Raw genomic sequence first — 17,338 nt, forward strand, 5'->3', positions numbered from 1 at the left:
AGCGGTTACTATTGGGGTTGCTGCGGTCTCTGCGTGCGGTCAAGACGACACTGCCCGTGCATACCATGATCTTTGACGGCACCCTCCAGAAGCCAAGCCTGCTGCGCCTTCGCCGGCTCGGGACACGCGGGCTGCCGATTGCACCTGACGCCTTTCGGCCTCCGCCTTGGGCCATGATCAAACGGCGCGGGACTTTTGCCAAATTGGCTGACGCTCACGAGGTCGCGGCTTGGCTCGACAATGACTGCAGGGCCGTGCGGAATATCGACAGCCTCGCGCTCGCGCCCACGCCCGCATTCGCCTTTGCGTCGCAGGACTTTGGGCTCAACTCGGGCGTCATGGTGATTCGACCGAGCCTCAACGATTCCGCACAAGTCCTCCAGCTCCTTGCGCAGCCGGCACCGCCCAAGCAGTGGCGCTGGACCAAAGGCTTTGATTGGCCGGTGTATCGTGCCCGGCGCGCGAGGGAGGCGGTGGCGCTACGGACCAGGAGCTGTGGACGGCCTTGTTCAATGCCAAAGCCATGGCTGATGGCAGCGCGGTGTACGAGCTGCCAACGGGTTTCAATTTCCGCTGGTTTTGGCAGATGTCGCACGCGGAGCGCTGCAAAGTCTCGATCAGTGCACTTGTGGTGTTCGGGGCAATTGCATGAGGCTAACTTCACGCAGATGCTCGCGGACTCGTGCAGCCTGCGCGTACACGACGACGCGTTCATTAGTTAGCAGTAGCCACACAGCTGAGCACAGAGGTGATCTGGCAGCAGCTGGTGGGCGTCCTCCCCCGCGAGACGCAGTCGTCGTCACCGACACACACCGGCGTCACACTGCCGGCGTCTGAATGAAAAAGCGGGTCGTGCAGAGCTGTTGTGACATGTCTGTGACTAAGCATTTCTCGCTGGAATCCTCGATCCTTATTGCGGATGCAAGTAATAAACAGGGGTCGATGGGAGACAAGCCACAATACCTCCCACTCGCAATCGGGTGCTTACGTATCTGTCGCGAACATCCAATGCCATTATGCAGATCTCCTCACAGGATCGTACCCGCCCGCGGCTGTACACATGACCAGATGCACGGTCGGCTGCCCTCGCCCCTCTGCCTCCCGAGTGAGTGCAGCGAGCTCAGGAGAGAGGGGGCGTGGGGCCAGAGGACGGCTCGGCGCCGTCGAGCTGGAGGGCGGAGAGGGGGGGGAAGACCGGGCCCGCACATCACACGCGGCCCAGGAAGTCGTCCCCCCAATCCTGCGCCACGCCGTCGCAGTCCATCGCCCCGCCCTCCCCGAAGGTGGCCTCGGCGGTGGGGCCCATGCCGGGCGGGCAGACGCCCGGCGGGTGCGGGAAGGCGCGGTGCGGGTACTGGTAGTGGAGCGGCGTGGTGGTGCCGCCGCCCCCGCCGCCGCCATTGTGCTGCGGCGTCCCGCCGTACTGCGGCGGGCCCTGGCCCATGTGGAGCGAGGCCTGGGTGGCGGGTCGCTTGCGGGACAGGTCCTCGGTGCCTCCGGTGCCTGGAGGGAGAGGTGAGGGTGCGATTGGCTAGGTGGATACAGTGAGTGGCTGCAGCACGGCCGAATGCAGCCGAGTGCGCGTCTTCTCGAGTTGGAACCGAGGGACCTGCACATCTAGAGGCTTGCGCGCCGTACCCGCCGCTGCGCGCAAAGGCGGAGAGCTCTGCGGCGGTGACGCCGGTCGAGCGGCAGTGGAAGGCCATCGCCGAGGCGAGGACGACGAGGGTTCGCTCCCACTCCTCCTCAGGGCATGAGTGAGAGTGGGAGCTGAGCGAGCTGCTGACCTCCTGCCGAACCTCCATCGCCAGCCGATGCCCGCGGCTGCCCGCGAGGTTCGCGCCCGACGCGTCCCCCCACCAGCCGACCGACGTAGGGCCGTATGTCCTCCCCGAGGCGCGGTGCCTGAGGGCGGAAGAGCAGCGGGTGAGCAGCTGGGGCGAGGGCGGTGAGTCTGGGAGTCGCCCGTGCGCCACGGCTGCAGCAAATGCTCGGTCGTGTGGTCCGAGATGAGCCCGTCGGGTGCGAAGGCGGCGTACGATGCGCCAGCCTCGCCGCAAGGCAGGACGGTCGCAAGGCCTCCGTACTGGATCGCCGGCGGGCGCTGGTTGTCGGCCAGCTGGGACGCCGGGGCCGGGGCGGCCCACGGCGGCGGCGGCGCGGCGGGCGCGGGGGCGCCGACCGCCTTTGCGGCGCACTCGCTCGCGCAATGCAGCCGGCAGTAGGTGCGGCGCAGCACGCCGAGCTCTTGCGCGCTCATCAGCGTGTAGGTGGAGGGGAGGGCGTCGCAATGCGGCAGCGAGAGAGCGGCCGAGAGGCGGACGGGGCAGTCGGCGAGGCCGCACGGTCCGCTGCCGTGGTGCGACTTGACGGCGATCACGTACTCGGGCAAGTAGGTGGCGACCAGGTCGTTGATGAGCCTCGCCGGCGGCGGTATGCCGTCTGCGGCGTCGTGCTCGTGCTGGACGGCCGTGACGGAGACCTGGAGAGGACGTGCGACTCAGGGACAACTCGCGGAGGTCGCTCTCTGCAGGAGAGGCGGAGAGCCTGCTCCGGCTCGAGCTGCGCCTTGAGGGCCGCCTCCTGGTACGCCTCGAGGCGGAGGGGCCGGTCCTCGGTCGCGGTCAGCACCGCCATCATCCTCTCGAACGGCTCGTCGGCGGCGAGGTCCGCCTAGCAGGGGGGGGTTCGGCGGAGGGTCAGAGAGAGAAGGCTCCACCGCCTTCTCGAGGAGTCGCCGGGTGTGCGCCGGGTTTGCGGCGCGGGAGGAGTCGTAGAGCAGGCCGATGCATGCGTCGAAGCGGAGGGCGAGGAAGAGCGGGTGCTTGCACTTGTTGCGGAGGTTGGCCGCAGAGAGGTAGTTGCGCAACCCATCGATGGAGTTGTCGATCGGCTGCCGCACGAGGCCCTTGTCCACCTACGAGAGGAAGGGGGTCGCCGCGGTGTGGGAAGGAGCGTGGCTTGGGCAGTGCCCAGCAAGTGCGTGCGAAGTGTCTGCGAACCTTCTCCATCACGCGGTCGAGCTTGTCCGGCGCAAACGGCAAGTGCGCCGCGACGCCGCCGCCGCCGCCGCCGCCGCCTCCCCCGCCCCCCGCCCGGCTGGCACCGCCGCCCGCCGCCTTGCTGCCCGCGCGCTCCTTCGGGTTCCTCTTCCTCGCGTCCACCCGGATCGGCGGCGAGATGAGCGCCGCCGCGATGCACATGGCCGCACTCAGCCGCTGCGGGTCCGTCTGCGGAGGAGCTTGGACCATCACCACGGCCGCCTGTCCACACGCTGGCCGTGAAGTGGACGCTGCCACCTGTCGGTCACCGGCGCCATCGCCCAGGCGCGACCGCGTCGGGCGTGCTTGGCAGCGGCATGCCCGCGGCGCCAGCAGCGAGCGTCATCGCAGCCTTCGCAGCCGCCGGCGACGCGGCGCGCGCCCTCACGTCGGTCACCGCGGCGGTCGCCTCTACGCGCGGGACGAGCAGCGACGCCATCAGGTGCATGTGCCGCCCCTTGAGGTTGTACGAGGTCGTCTTGAACGAGAGCGAGGTGAAGGAGGCTGACCCCGACACGAGCGGCCGAAGCGTGCCTCCCTCGAGCCCGCACGAGGTGGCCGCTTCGCAGGCGACGTCGACGGTGACGGCGGAGAGGAGGACGGCGGCGCGCTCGGGCAGCGGCCCGCCGTCTTCGCGCCACACCTGCAGGCAGGCTCCGAGAAGGGCTCGGGGCACGGGTCGCCGGGGCCTCAGCCTCCATGTCGCCGCCGCGCCTCGACGGCGATGCGCGGCAGCGTGCAGTTCTTGTGCCACGCCCACGAGGGAGGGTCTCCCTCCTGAGAGAGAGGGGAGAGGGGCGCCGGTGAGGCTCCGCCGGACGCTGCTGCGCGTCTCGGCGCGGCGGCGGCGGTTGCGCGGCGGTGGCTTGCGCGGTGGAGGCAGAGACTCGTGTGTGTGAGCGATGAGGGTCAGGCGCAGCAGAAGGCGCCAGCAGAGCGCCGCGCATCCGCTGACTGCTGCGCGTCTCGACGCGGCGGCAGTTCGCGCAGCGCACGACAGCTGGTAAAGGGTGACTCGCGCGCGGGCTGCGCCCACCTGCAGCGGCGGCCGCTCCATCTTGACGCGGAGCTGGCAGGTCGAGGCCGAGCGTGAGCGGCCAGAGTGCGACCACGGAACGGCCGCGTCAGCCTCCGACCCCGTGCCAGACAGCAGCGAGTAGTTGGTCACGTCCCACTCGAAGCTCTTTGGCGGTCCGGGGAGGCTCGCGCTCTGCGGGAGGGAAGCAGGAGGATCAGGTGAGCCGTCAGCACCGGGCTGCCCGTCCCGAAAGGAATATGTTCCCTCCACCGCGCGCACCTGCTGCTCGATGTAACGCGATATTTGCTCCTCGATGGAGCTCTCGGGCGTGATCGCGACCGCCTGCATCATGAGAGTAGATCTGCAGCTCGGTTTGAAGCTGCGCCTTCGGAGTAGCTGCACCTGAGCGCGCGGCGTGCGGGACGTCAAGTGGGCGCTCCACAATCGAAGGCGCTCCGTCTTAACGTGGGGGGTGCTTAGATTGGCTGTTGTTTGATGGCCAAATTGGCCCACTGCCCAGGATGGGTGAGACTGGTTGTGGTGTCACCTGGCCCGGCAAAGAGGCTGCTCCAGCCGTACCCACGTAGGCGGAAAAGAAAAATGAAGCGCCCTAGGGTTGCGCAGCTATGAACAGGAGCGAGTTCGCGCTGCGCTAGGCTCAGACGGCGAGTTCGCGCTGCGCTAGGCTCAGTACGGCGAGTTCGCGCTCTGCACCGCTATAGCGGCTAGGCTCTCTTTTATGGAGAATTTATCTCTCGGCTGCGTTGGCTCGCCAAAGTCTTTCTTCTCGATGGCGCTGGGTCCGCTCACTGGGGCGGGCGTGGGTGTGCGTGTTTTGTAGAGAAGCAAAAACGCACGTCGTCCGGGTTCTGTCGTGTGTCGAGCGTGCGGGCGGGGAGGGCCCCCGCCGAGGGGCGAGGGCGAGGCGCTGAGAGCGGCCTGTGGCGAGAGCTAAGATAGAGCAGTGGCCAGTGCGAGAGTTACACACGACACACACGACACGACAGGGACACAGACACAGACACAGACACAGACACAGACGCAGACACACACTGCGCTCCCCTCAGCTCCCGCGAGAGGTAGGGAGACGCGAGCCCGACGGAGTCCGGTGGGGGGGGCCCACGCAGCCAGGGACCAGTGCGGCATCGCGCCATCGACAGCTCTGAACTGCGCCTCACCACTGACCGGGAAGGCCGCCAAGTGGGTCAGCACCGGTCGCACATTGTGGCAGCAGTCAGCAGCGCATGTCTGATAGCTAGAGCAGCAGCGTCAGGGTCGCAGGGTCGGATCGTGTCAAGCCTCTCGCCCGGCCGGCCGTGTGCAGACGTCGCGGCCTGTCTGCTGTCTGGAGTGATCTGTCGGCGGTCAGTACGACCGATCAGGTTGGAGTTTTCTGATGGTCGGAGGGTCTATCTGTATGTACTCCTCGAGATCTTTCCAAATCTGCCCTCTGATTAACCTAGCTTAATCGGGAAGTCGGTGCTAGTGGAGACTAGTGGAGCCGGGGCCCCGTTTCCGCACTGCGGCGCGGCGCACGGTGCCTCCGGGGGCCCCCGCCTCCCCCCAGAGGCCTGGCGCGCAACTGGCAGTGCCCATTTTATTTCTTTCTTTTAGTGCCGTGAAAAGAGAAGCAAAAACTCCCATAGGCCATAGCCAGAGCTCCGGTGTGCACGAAGCTGCACATGTTGTACATGTTCTGCCACCACCCTCGCCCAGGGATCTACAATGCTGTCTTAAGGTCCGACAGGTTCGGCACCGGGCACCGCCTCGGTATACAAAATGCGCCTGCGGGCGGACCCTTACAGATCACAGATCACAACAACAACAACATGTACATGTTCTGTGTACGCGGTGTGTAGCGATCGCGCTCCGCCACGCGCCAGAGGACGATGAGGTGAGAGCGCAGCCGCACGCGCCCGCACGGCAGCACCAGCAGCCGCCAGCACCGAGCACGGCACACTCCACACACAACATGAGCCTTGATACGCCGTTTCTGATACTCAAAATAAACGCGAGCTCACATAGACACAGATCATGGTCGTGCGTCCACACTGACACGATTGTGAATGCCTCGCGGCCACAGCGGCCGCGCCCTGCGATTCACATCGAATCGCGGGTGCGCCCCGAGCAGGCCAGCGGCAAATCAACCAGACGCGGCGGCGGCACGGCGCGGCGGGACCCCAACCCAAGGCGGCGGTTCGAACCTTTCAGAAGGAGTTGAGCTCGGCGTCCAGCTCCGCGTCGAGGTCGGCGTCGAGGTCGGTGGAGGCGCCGTGCTCCGCGGCGGCCTCCCCCTCCCCCACCCCCTCTAGCGCCTCCTCAAACGGCTCCTCCGCCCCGCCCTCCGCCGCCGGCTCCGGCGCCGGCGGCTCCGGCTCCTCCGGCGGCTCCTCCGGCGGGGGTGCAGCCGCCTCCGCCGCCGCCGCCGCCGCCGCCGCCGCCGCCGCCGCCTCCGCCTTCGCCTCCGCCTCCGCCGCCGCCTGCGCCGCCTGCGCCGCCGCCTCCTCCTCCTCCGCCGCCGCCGCCGCGTCCGGCTCGTCGCCCAGCGGACTCTCCTCCTCCGGCTCTGCAGGTGCAGCCTCTTCTGCAGGAGCAGCCTGCGAGGGCGGTGGAGCGAGGGTGAGTCGGGGGGGAGTGGCGTGGGGAGTGCAGGGAGGCGCCGTGAAGGAAAGAAGGGGGCGCGAGGGAGGAGAGTGCGATGCGCGAGGGACGCGTGCGCCGCAACGCGTGAGAGGCGCCGTGGCGAGCGCGCGGGGCGGGGGGGCGGCCCGAGTTTGCGACGAATCTCGGGCGCATCTCGGGCGCATCTCGCGCCTCCGCCTCGGGCGGCGGCATCGCCTCGCCCTGCGCCTCGAGCTGCTTGACGTGCTCCAGCAGGTCCGACTCGTTGTCCGCCGCGTGGTCGAGGTAGATGGAGGCGGGCGCCTGGGGGGGGAGGGAAGGGGCTGAAACGGGGCGTGGGTACGGTGCGGTGCGGCGCTGCGCGTGTGTCTCGAGGGGCCGGGCGGGTGTGCGTCTGTGGTGGGTGTGGCCGCGGCCGGTAGGGACTGCGAGGCGATGGGTGTGGCAGCGCCTCGAGTCAGGGAAGCGCGCGGCCACAAAAGGGGCCCCTCTGCGCCACGGATGAAGGCGCCGCGCCCATGCGTGTGGGTTGCGCGGGCACAGGGAGGTGGCGCAAAGGCGGGAGGAAAGTGCGATCTCGGCGCGATCTCGGTCGGGTCTCGGCGCATGCCTCGTGCAGCTGGTTCTCGCCGAGCCACGCCTCGGCCTTGAGGGCGAGCTCGAGGCCGTCGAAGAGGTTCGGGTAGTCGGCCGGGTCAGCAATCGACTCGGCCGCCTTCGGGTTCACCTCGCGCAGCTGCTCCTTCCACAAGCCGACCATGCGGCTCGTCTGGCTGGGCGTGTACGTGCGCGCGAGGAAAGCCGCCTCGGGGGCGCGTCCGGCGGAGAGTAGCAGCTCGAGGCACTCTGTTGGGCGGCCGCGCAGGAAGGAGCAGAGGAAGGAGACGTTGAGCTTGCCCTTCTTGCGCGACAGCTCCGCGAGCTTGTCGATCCCCTCGGCGTGCCCCGTCGACGAGTACAGCAGCAGCAGCCCGCCCAAGTCAGCCGCGCGCACGAGGCACTCCTCGGCGAGCCTCAGGTCGGCGGCGTGCAGCGCCATGTCGCCGAGCTGCTTCCAGCGGGCCTCGGACGGTTGCTGCGTCGTGATGTCGTACGCAGTCTGCAGCTTGCCCAAGTGCACGGCGAGCTCGAAGCGGTGCTCCGGGTCGGTGGCGACGGCGAGCGCCTCCTCCTTGAAGCCCTGCGCCTCGAGGAAGCGCGCGATCCGGTTGTGCTCCGACTGCGGGATCGACGGCAGGATGGCGGCCGCCTGCGGGGGAGACGGTTCCGAGAAGGCTCCGAGAAGGCTCCGAGAGGCCTCCCGGGGGGGGGGGTGAGGGCGGGGCCGCGGCCACCTCGACAAAGTCGCGCCGCACGACGGCGGTCTGGTAGTTTAGCACGGAGAGGAGCAGCTGGTACGAGACGACGGCGTAGTCGCGGTCGAGCAGGTAGATCCGGTTCTCCTTTGGCAGGTAGCCCACGATGTGCAGAGGCCGGTCGAGGTGCTGCAGCGTCACCACCTCGCCGCCGACGGTGTAGTTGAGCCGGCCCGCCTTGGTCGTGTAAACCAGGCACTCCCCCACCCACACGCAGGTGCGCACCTGCTCGCTCACCTCGTGCACGAGCTCGAACGCCTCGTCCACCCCCTCCTCGCCGATCGGCTGGCCCGACTCGAGCGCGGCGAAGGCGACGTCGCGCGAGTAGCGCAGCAGGAAGAGCGAGTCCTCGCACACGAGGACGACCAGCTCGCCGCTCTCAGACCACTTCACCTCCTTGGGCTGCACGTCGATCCTCCGCACGAGGCGGCACTCGACCCAGTCGAAGAAGAAGGTCACCTCGCCCGACCGCACGCCGAGCAGCGCCCCGCCGTAGATGGCGTCGGCCTGGAAGGGCGGCTTGAAGGTTCGCGTCTCCTTGAAGTTCTTGAAGAGCTTGATCAGCACCGCCGACTCGCGCACCGCGTAGTCGCCCGAGTCGAGCGCCCACACAAAGTCGAGCGCCGACCCGAACGCCTTCTTGCGCCACGCGAGCGCCGTGTAGATGATGTACTCGCCGTCGCCCGTCACGACGGCGAAGCGGCCGTTGGAGTTGTGCGAGAGCCACTGCGGGTAGATCTCGCACACGTCGAGCTCCTTGGACGGGATCATCAGCCGCTCGCCTACAGGGAGGGCTCCGGGAGGGCTCCGGGAGGGCTCGGCAGCAGCGACTCGGGAACCCTCGGCCGCTCGCCGTCAACGACCTCGTGGCCCTCCACCTTTTTGAGGTCGACGGCGGAGATCTCGTTGTGCCGCGCGAGGATCATCTTGCCGCTCGAGTCCATCGAGGCGATCGGCTCCTCGTTGCCCAGCTGCACGACGATGGTGCCTACGGGGAGGGCGGTAGAGGGCTCCTAGGCGGCTCCAAGAGGCTGCTCGCTGCCCTGCAGCACGGCGGCGGCGCCTTCGTCGTACGCGAGCGCGACGTTGTTTGTGCCCTTGAGCGCGGCGATGGACCAGCAGCGCTCGTACGCGTAGTTGAAGTTGTACTCCTGCCGGTACGTGTGTGCGTGCCAGATGCGGACGGTGCCGTCCTCGGAGCCGGACAGGATGATGGGCAGCTCCGGGTGGCAGCAGACCGCGGCGACGTTGTGGCTGTGCCCCTCCATCGTCTGCACGCACTGCTTGGTCTGGTAGTCCCACACCTTGACCGTCTGGTCGTCGGCTCCCGAGACAAGGTACGGCCGGTCGCCTGACAAGAGGAACAGCCCGAGTCTCAACAAGAGCGTCAGAAACGGGTCGGAGGTGCGGCGGCCGGCGTCGCCTCCGGCAAAGTACTCGACGCAGTTGACGCCCTTCTCGTGGCCCTCGAGCGTGAAGTGGGGCTGCGGCGAGTTGATGCCCCACACCTTGATCGAGCGGTCGAGCGAGGCAGACGCGAACGTGTTGGAGTCCTTCGGGTTGAAGGCGACCTGCTCTCATAGCCGCAGGTGTGAGGAGGAGGCGGTCCCGCAGGCGCCGCCCTCCTCGCGGCGGGCTTGCCATCATGACGTAGTGGGTGTGGCCCTCGAAGGTGAGCGGGTTGGCCCAGCCCTTGTCCCAATCCCACAGCCGGATCGTCATGTCGTCCGACGACGAGAGCACCAGCGGCTGCGGCGGCGAGAGGGCGGCGGCGGTGAGGGCGGCGGCGGCGAGAGGGCGGCGGTGAGGGTGGTGGGGAGGAAGAAGGGAGGAGGCAGGAGGGAGTGGGGTGGCTAGGGACGGGCAGCAACGGATAGCGCGAGGAGAGAGGTGGATGGGGGCGGGCGGCAGCGGCGAGGCTGCTGTGCCTGCGACGGGTGCACCGCGATGCAGCGGATATAGTCCGAGTGCGCCTCAAACACCTGAGAGTGTGGCGAAGAGAGACGGTGAAGCAGGCTGGTTCGGGTGCCAGCGGACGAGTCAGCCCCCCGCAACGTCTTGCGTCTGGCGGAGAGCCGCACACGTCCCTCTGCAGCGGGTGGGCGAGCTCGCCTTGATCTTTTCGAGCGTGTTGTAGTTGTACACGCGGATCTGCATGTCGTCGGAGCCAGCGACGATCCACTGCTTCCGCGCCACAAACTTGGCCGACCGCACCGGCTGGTCCGGCGACACCTCAAACGACTTGACCAGCCCCTGCGTCGTGTGGTTCCAGATAAAGACGTGGCCGTTGTACATGGAGGAGAGCACCCACGGCTCGGTCGGGTGAAGGTCGACCGTCTTGACGCGGTCCGACCGCGACGACAGCTTCCGCTGCGGAGGGGCGGGCAGAGAGGTTTGATGCGCGCAGAGACGCTGACGCGCGCAGAGAGGCGAGGCAGAGGCGAGACGGAGGCGCGGCGCGGCCGGTGCAGACGCGCGCAGAGAGGTGAGGGAGAGGTGTGGCGCCGCTGCCGCGCTGGGAGACGGCGAACGCGACTGGACGAGGCACGCGCGACGGCGGCCCGGGTCAGGCGCGCGCCTTGATGTCGAGGCGGAGAGGCATCGTGCCGGCAGCCGCGCGGGTGTAGGGCTCGCTCTCGGCACAGAGCGCGGAGCGCTGTGCTAAACGCCGCTGTCGCACTACTTGTCTTCGGCAAGAAGAAATCCCATGTGATTGCCAGCAGCCCGCGCCGGGGTCAGCAAGAAAAGAACAGAGAGAGCGCGCGTCGCCTGCGCCATGCCCAGCAATGGCCGATGCAGCGACGACTCACACGATTCACGGCGTCCTTCATGAAGCTGAGCGCTGGGCGCCGCCCGCGCGCGCGCCCAGCGAGCGGCACGGGAGGTTTCTCTCCCACTCATCCTTCTCTGTTTCATAAATAAGTCTCATCCGCCATTTTCTGCTCGGACGCCGACGGCGACGTCTCATCCCCCTCACTCCTCTCTCTCTCTCTCTCTCTCTCTCTCTCTCTCTCTCTCTCTCTCTCTCTCTCTCTCTCTCTCTCTCTCTCTCTCTCTCTCTCTCGCCACAGTACACGCACATCTGAGATCTCTCTTGCACGGGGTCCACAGGGCGCGGGGGGACTCCCTTTTCACACTTGGAGGTCTCGCGCTTGTACTTGTCAGGCGGACGTGTCCCAGACTGGCCTCCGAGACAAAGGGTGCGACGCGTGCCCGCCCCAGCCGCTTCCCGCAAGTCTAGTATGCGCGGGGAGGCGCCAGCTACGGACTTGGACGAGTCCGCGCGCAAGAAGCGGCGGGTGGACGAGGAGAAGGATGGGGATGGCGAGGAGGAGGGGTCCGACGAGTCCGACGCATCCGGCGACGAGGTGGAGTGCTCCGAGTGCGGCACGACGTTTGCACTCAACGACGGCATTCGCTGCTCGGGCTGCTCGGAGCTTGTGTGCTACGATTGCAGCAAGTTTTGCGACTCTTGCAACGACTCTAAGTGCAGCGATTGCGGCGATTTCAAGCCTGGGGGGGACCGAACCCTCGTCTGCTATGGATGCCAACCATGGCACCAGCAGAGGCGGCCCGGGAGCGCCTATTGCTTCGATTGCAAGAGCACCCGGCACCCTGCAGGGAACTGTCTTGGCTGCGGCTGGCGCATCTGTCACCAGTGCGCAGACAACTCTGGCCTCAAGTGCGGGCATTGCAATGACTTGTACTGCAGCGCCTGCTGCGAGAAGCATGACGACTTCTGTGTCAAGTGTTGTGATCGCGATGGCATCTTCACGTGTGCGGAGTGCTGCTCGGGGGGACACAGCGACAGCGATGACGAGGGCGAGGGCGACGAGGAGTAGGTCCCGTCGGGCGGCCGTCATGGGGAGAGCTATATAGCTTTATAGGCCGGCGAGCCCGCGGCGGGGAAGGATCCCTTTCAGCGCTTCTTTCTCGACGCGCGCTCGCCCGCGCCCCTGTGGACCCCGTGCGAGAGAGATCTCAGATGTGCGTGTACTGTGGAGAGATGAGAGATGAGAGAGAGAGAGAGAGAGAGAGAGAGAGAGAGAGAGAAAGAGAGAGAGAGAGAGAGAGAGAGATAGAGAGAGGAGTGAGGGGGATGAGACGTCGCCGTCGGCGTCCGAGCAGAAAAGGGCGGATGAGACTTATTTATGAAACACTACAGAGAAGGATGAGTGGGAGAGAAACTTCCCGTGCCGCTCGCTGGGCGCGCGCGCGGGCGGCGCCCAGCGCTCAGCTTCATGAAGGACGCCGTGAATCGTGTGAGTCGTCGCTGCATCGGCCATTGCTGGGCATGGCGCAGGCGACGCGCGCTCTCTCTGTTCTTTTCTTGCTGACCCCGGCGCGGGCTGCTGGCAATCACATGGGATTTCTTCTTGCCGAAGACAAGTAGTGCGACAGCGGCGTTTAGCACAGCGCTCCGCGCTCTGTGCCGAGAGCGAGCCCTACACCCGCGCGGCTGCCGGCACGATGCCTCTCCGCCTAGCTCTCCGCCGTCCTCCGACCCTCGACATCAAGGCGCGCGCCTCCGCCTGACCCGGGCCGCCGCCTCACCCCTCAGCCCTCACACACGCACACGGCACACACGCGCGTGCGTGACGGTGCGGTGGGGAAAATAAACAAAAAAGTGACGAGTTTTGACGACACGGCGGGGCCGCAACCGAAAAAGGCTAGGAGGGGAGGTCGGGCCTCGCCCGCCCGCCGTACAACCATCGAGAAGCAAACAGGAGAACGGACCGAGCGGGGGGGGGGACCCAACCGGCGCCGGGGCAGGGAGACCGGGCGGAGGGGTTGATTGGCGACGCCGTCGCCAAGGGGGAGTGTGTGTCGTCGCGTGTCCTTGGGTCTGGTGTGTTTACTAGCTCCGAGTAGAGGGGGCGTTCTGCTGCTAGGGGAAACCTCTGGAGCGCGGTACTATCTAACCCTCGGAGACCCGTGTTTATTTTACGGCCCTTTCGCTGCGAACGCGCACCCCCAGGGCTAGGGCTCTCTTGCCCGCAACCCGATCCCGATCATCCGGCCCGCTGGGTGCGCTCCTCAGAGCTCCCCTGAGCCCTGGCTGTCAGGCTGTCAGGTGCTGTCAGGTGATCTGTCGGGCTGTCGGGCACTGTCAGGCACTGTCAGGTGCCTCTGTCAGACCAGCTGTCAGGTGCTGTCAGTGCTGTCAGGTGCTGTCGGGTGCGTGTCTGACAGGCGAGGTGATCTGTAGCTGTCGGGTGCTGTCGGAGCTGTCGGGTGTTGCTGTCAGACGCTGTCGGAGCTGTCAGAGCTGTCAGGCTGCTGCTGCTGTTAGACGTTGGGCTGTTGCTGTCAGGTGCTGTCAGGTGGTGCTGTCGGGGTGCTGTCAGGCTCTGACACACATCAGCCACACTTATGACACTATCAAGAGGGCGCTGACTATCAAGGGGGTGCTGACGCCGATGACGCCGGCGGCTACGCAGCTACCCCCCCTCCTACACGGCGTGATCACGCCGGCGGCGGCGGCCGCCTGGGGAGCGCAGATGGCGGCGCAGAGGCACAGGCGGCGGCGGCGGCACAGACGGCGGCGGCCACCCAGACGCCGTAGGCATATGACTGTAGGGCCCCAGAAGGCTAGCTGGTAGCTTCATTTGTAGTAGCACAGCCGCCGGTGCTGGAGAGGGGTCCGCAGAGGTGGGGCGGGAGGGTTGAAAGAGAGACCCATGACCATCCCATGACTACATGGACATGGACATGGACATGGACATGGACATGGACATGGACCACACTTACATGTCTTTGCATGTAATTTTGTTACACCCTCATGGGGCACAAGAAAGAGGCTCTACGGGGTCTGTGTACGGTCTGTGCTGCTGTCAGGCTGTCAGCGCTGCTGTCAGGCCACTGTGTGCTGTCGGGCTGTCAGGCAGCTGTCACAGGCTCTGGCTGTCACGTTAGGGCCTGACAGCGACGGGTCACCTCGCCTGTCAGGCTCTGCTGTCAGGCTGTCAGATACGTGCTGTCAGACTGTCAGAGAAAGTGCTGTCAGCGCTGTCAGGCTGTCGGGCACTGTCAGGCGCTGTCCGGGGTTTGCTGTCAGTCTGTCAGACCAGGGCTCAGGCCTCAGGTGAGCCCTCCCCGGCCCTGGTGCCTGGATGTGAGGTTGATGACTGCACTCCAAATGCTCCAAGTTTTGGGAGCGGTGACCCCACAGGCAATAAAACGTATCTCTCCGCCCTCACTGCAAGTAGCTCCCGAGCAGCGCCCTCCTCGTCTGCTCGTAGATGTGGAAGGTGAGGACGCTGGAGGGGAGGAAACGCGCCCACAGGGGCAGCCAGCCGCGCAGAAAGACGACCGGGCCGCCCTCGCGCAGCAGCGCCCTCGCCGCCGCCGCGGGGCTCGCGTGCGGCCTGCCGATCGTCGGCCCGGCGGTGAAGGCGGTGTAGGTGACGTCAAAGGGGCAGATGGCGGTGGTGAGGGCGAGGCTCGCCGCGAGCGACGCCGCCGAGTGCACCGCGGGGCCTACAAGGAAGGAGCGCTGTGACCAGACAGGAAGTGCCAGGAGCCGCGTCCACCGCGGCTGCCGTCGGCGAGGCCGGCGGCGCAGAGCCGCCGCTTGGCCGCGTCGTACGTGGCGAGCTGGGTCGCGGAGAGCAGCGCCCCTCGCGCCACGAGGACGTCGGCGCCGCGCCAGAGCGAGAGCACGCCGCGCTCCGCCGCCATCTGCCGCAGCGTCGGCAGCCCGCTCAAGCTGTCGACCGTCGGAGGGAGCCCTCGCCTCGCGCCCGTGAGGTAGGAGGCGCCGTCGGCAGCGAGCAAGCCCGCCTCGGCCTGAGCGACGCGAGAGGCGGCAAAGAGAGGCGCAGAGGCGATGTAGCCGAGCGCGCCGCCGAGCAGGCCAGAGGCGAACCGGCTGCCGCCCGAGGACCCGTCAGGGCTGAGCGCGTCGCGCAGCGATGGGTAGAGGCCGAGCCGCGTGCCGACCGAGATGCTGCAAGCGAGCATGTTGGTGGCGAGGCCGGGCTTCCACAGCCCGCTCCAGACGCCCTCGGACCGTACGATGTCCAGCGTGAAGGATCCGAGAGCGGCGCTGTTGCACTGCCGGATCTGCCACCGCTGCTTGACAGAGTCGAGCGGGTTCGTGACTGCAATCACGATGGCACCGGTCAAACAGGAGGCGCCAAGCTCGGGCGCGGACGGCGCGCTCGTGACGGTCCGGCGCGGCGGAGGCATCGGCGGTCGGTGTGGCGCGAGTTAAGACGGTGACCGCGGTCGTGCCAGCTCTCTCGCTGGGGAATTGAACAGACGCCACCACGCGTCTGCCACGCCCAGAGCTTGCCAGCCCGGGGCCACAACCACGCATCCGCCGGCGAGGTCTCGCGGCTGCCTTCCCCCTTGGCAAAGGTTCGTATTTCACAGAGGCAATTCCTCTCCCTCTACCTCTACTCTGCGCGTGCAAGAAGATATATATAATGTCTGTCGTGTCTTGGTTGGTGAAGTTCCCTCAGCCTCACACCTTGATTGAGCACTTGATTGAGCACTGGATAGGTAGGGTCGATTCCGCATGCATGGTACGGGACCCCTCGATCGTCTCGCCCTCCCTCACTGGTGTGTTCATTGGGGGGGGTCATAACAAACACGGTACAGGAGCGAGGACCGAGGTGCACGTGCACGCTGCCAAAGCAGTGTGTCGTCCCCCCTTCTCCATTCACCTACCTCACAGTGAGATGTGTCGGCGGCGATGGCGGTGTGACCGATCGAGCTACAAGAGGAGCTTGTTCAGCATGATCCGGGAGGGTCGAGCAGTTCCTCACTTCCACACTGGGTGAGCTTCAGACCTCGGGCCTCTCACCCCTTCACCTTCGGCTTGTGTGGATTCGAACCACCGCCGGGATGGAAGCTTCCTGCTTCCATCTACGAGATAGCGCAGCCTCTTACCTGTGTCCCAGTGCGAGGGCTGGTGAGCGCCTCTTGTGCGCCGTTGCGGGGGGAGGGGCAACGGGGTGGGGGGTGGGGGGGGGAGGCGGATTTCAGCCGGACGGTAAAGTAGTCAAAGCAACTTGAGGCCGCGCTGGTGCCCCACACACCACCCCCCATCTTCTTACAGCAGCAGCGACTGGGCCGTTTCATTGCACCTCAGGCCCGCCTCCCTTGCCTCACACCTTACGGATCGTGCAGGGCCAGGGGCTGCGGGACACATGCACATGCACATGCACATGCACATGCTACACGTCCCTGTAAAATCCCATCTCGTCTCAGAGTTTGACCGTTTAAGGTTCCCCGGGCCACTTTCGGGGGGCAAACCCTGCCCGGCCCCTAGAACCCCAGGTAAGGCCCAGGTGTGGCCTAGGGCATCAGAAGGGACCAAGAGGAGTCCAGTCTGAGCCATAGAGCCCATGTCTTTGCCCCCGAAGGTCGCGTTCAAATGCCCGGAACGGACGTTACAGTGGTCTCCGGCCGGCGCGATCGCCGAGCTGTGACGCTCAGGGAAGCCTGATGAGGTACTGGTTTCTTTGCCCAGGCCTGGCCTACGTCTACGAAAAGTTTTATTTTTGTTTTTTCGTGTCTTCCGCAATGCGCAAACCCCAGTCTTCCCCCTCTCTCCGGCCAGAGAGGCAGAGCATGGGCCAGAGAGATTCTCTGTCGCGCGTGGCCCTCTTTGTATAGTTGTACAGTACGGGCACACACACGATCTCAACATTCGCGCACAGGCTGTCACCGTGGATCGATACTCAAGAGCCGAGAATAAATGGAAGGTGTCGAGAGCACTAGGACTAGGCACCCCCTCGCGCCTCCCCGGGCTCCTCCCCCCCGCCGGGCTCCTCCTCAGGCAGCGCCATGAGCTCGTCCTCCGCGATCGGGTAGCGGTCGCACGCTCGGACGGCGGCCCGCGCGGCCGCCTTGGCCGCCTCGGAGACATACGGCACTGCCGACACCGTCTTGAGCAGCTCGAGCGAGCGGCGGAGCAGTCGAAAGAGGTCGCCCAAGTCGAGCGACGTGCCTGCGACGAGCGACTCCCACCCCTCGCCCGCCGCCCACGCCTCGACAAGCCCGCACAAGCCCGCGTCGAGGCCGACGGGGAACGAGAGGCCGGCCGCCATCTGCGCGCGCTGCAGCTCCGCCGCGCGATCCGCCAGCACGTCGACCGTCTCGTACACGGCTTCGGAGGGCGCGAACCGCACAAAAGTGTTTGGGCGCAGCCGCTCGTCGAGCGTCGCGGCAAGCACCGCCGCCAGCTGCGGCGGCTCGAGCTCGGCGGCCGCAGCCTCCATCAGCACCAGCGCGAGCCACAGCTCGTTCTCGCCCGAGAGCGACGCGACGAGCGCCCCAAACTCGGTCGCCTC

General features: G+C 66.6%; 5 protein-coding genes across 5 annotated transcripts in view; 1 reads left to right on the forward strand and 4 right to left on the reverse strand.

The window, feature by feature from the left end:
* Window positions 1–1,207: 1,207 nt before the first annotated feature.
* On the reverse strand, window positions 1,208–4,410 carry EMIHUDRAFT_117836 (hypothetical protein; the record flags this gene model as incomplete). The annotated part of the gene is made up of 9 exons (XM_005772181.1): window positions 1,208–1,503; window positions 1,610–1,905; window positions 1,977–2,461; window positions 2,494–2,673; window positions 2,720–2,917; window positions 3,003–3,263; window positions 3,334–3,684; window positions 4,078–4,251; window positions 4,339–4,410. 9 exons carry the CDS (start codon window positions 4,408–4,410, stop codon window positions 1,208–1,210), a joined length of 2,313 nt encoding a protein of 770 aa, XP_005772238.1.
* A 1,739-nt stretch (window positions 4,411–6,149) lies between these two features.
* On the reverse strand, window positions 6,150–10,697 carry COPB2-2 (COPB2, beta' subunit of the coatomer). Its single transcript, XM_005772191.1, has 11 exons — window positions 10,615–10,697; window positions 10,149–10,406; window positions 9,968–10,018; window positions 9,678–9,788; window positions 9,460–9,607; window positions 9,100–9,387; window positions 8,890–9,024; window positions 8,016–8,818; window positions 7,292–7,930; window positions 6,880–6,984; window positions 6,150–6,656 (listed from the first exon to the last, which is right to left on the reverse strand). The coding sequence occupies exons 1-11, from the start codon at window positions 10,636–10,638 to the stop codon at window positions 6,267–6,269; spliced, it is 2,952 nt and encodes a 983-aa protein (XP_005772248.1). The 5' UTR covers window positions 10,639–10,697; the 3' UTR covers window positions 6,150–6,266.
* Window positions 10,698–11,239: 542 nt separating this feature from the next.
* EMIHUDRAFT_369373 (hypothetical protein) lies at window positions 11,240–12,203 on the forward strand. The gene has a single exon (XM_005772182.1). The coding sequence runs from the start codon at window positions 11,279–11,281 to the stop codon at window positions 11,876–11,878; it is 600 nt and encodes a 199-aa protein (XP_005772239.1). The 5' UTR covers window positions 11,240–11,278; the 3' UTR covers window positions 11,879–12,203.
* Window positions 12,204–14,232: 2,029 nt separating this feature from the next.
* EMIHUDRAFT_242575 (hypothetical protein) lies at window positions 14,233–15,227 on the reverse strand (the record flags this gene model as incomplete). The annotated part of the gene is made up of 2 exons (XM_005772183.1): window positions 14,233–14,516; window positions 14,570–15,227. 2 exons carry the CDS (start codon window positions 15,225–15,227, stop codon window positions 14,233–14,235), a joined length of 942 nt encoding a protein of 313 aa, XP_005772240.1.
* A 1,541-nt stretch (window positions 15,228–16,768) lies between these two features.
* EMIHUDRAFT_117839 (hypothetical protein) overlaps window positions 16,769–17,338 on the reverse strand; it is a gene marked incomplete at both ends in the record, with an annotated part of 8,833 nt that continues 8,263 nt past the window's right edge. Inside the window, one exon of the mRNA XM_005772184.1 lies at window positions 16,769–17,335. Coding sequence (XP_005772241.1) covers window positions 16,769–17,335 — 567 coding nt within the window. The remainder of the gene's footprint in view (window positions 17,336–17,338) is intronic.

Source organism: Emiliania huxleyi (assembly GCF_000372725.1).
Source record: "Emiliania huxleyi CCMP1516 unplaced genomic scaffold EMIHUscaffold_363, whole genome shotgun sequence".
In the NCBI taxonomy this organism is placed as follows: Eukaryota; Haptophyta; order Isochrysidales; family Noelaerhabdaceae; genus Emiliania; species Emiliania huxleyi.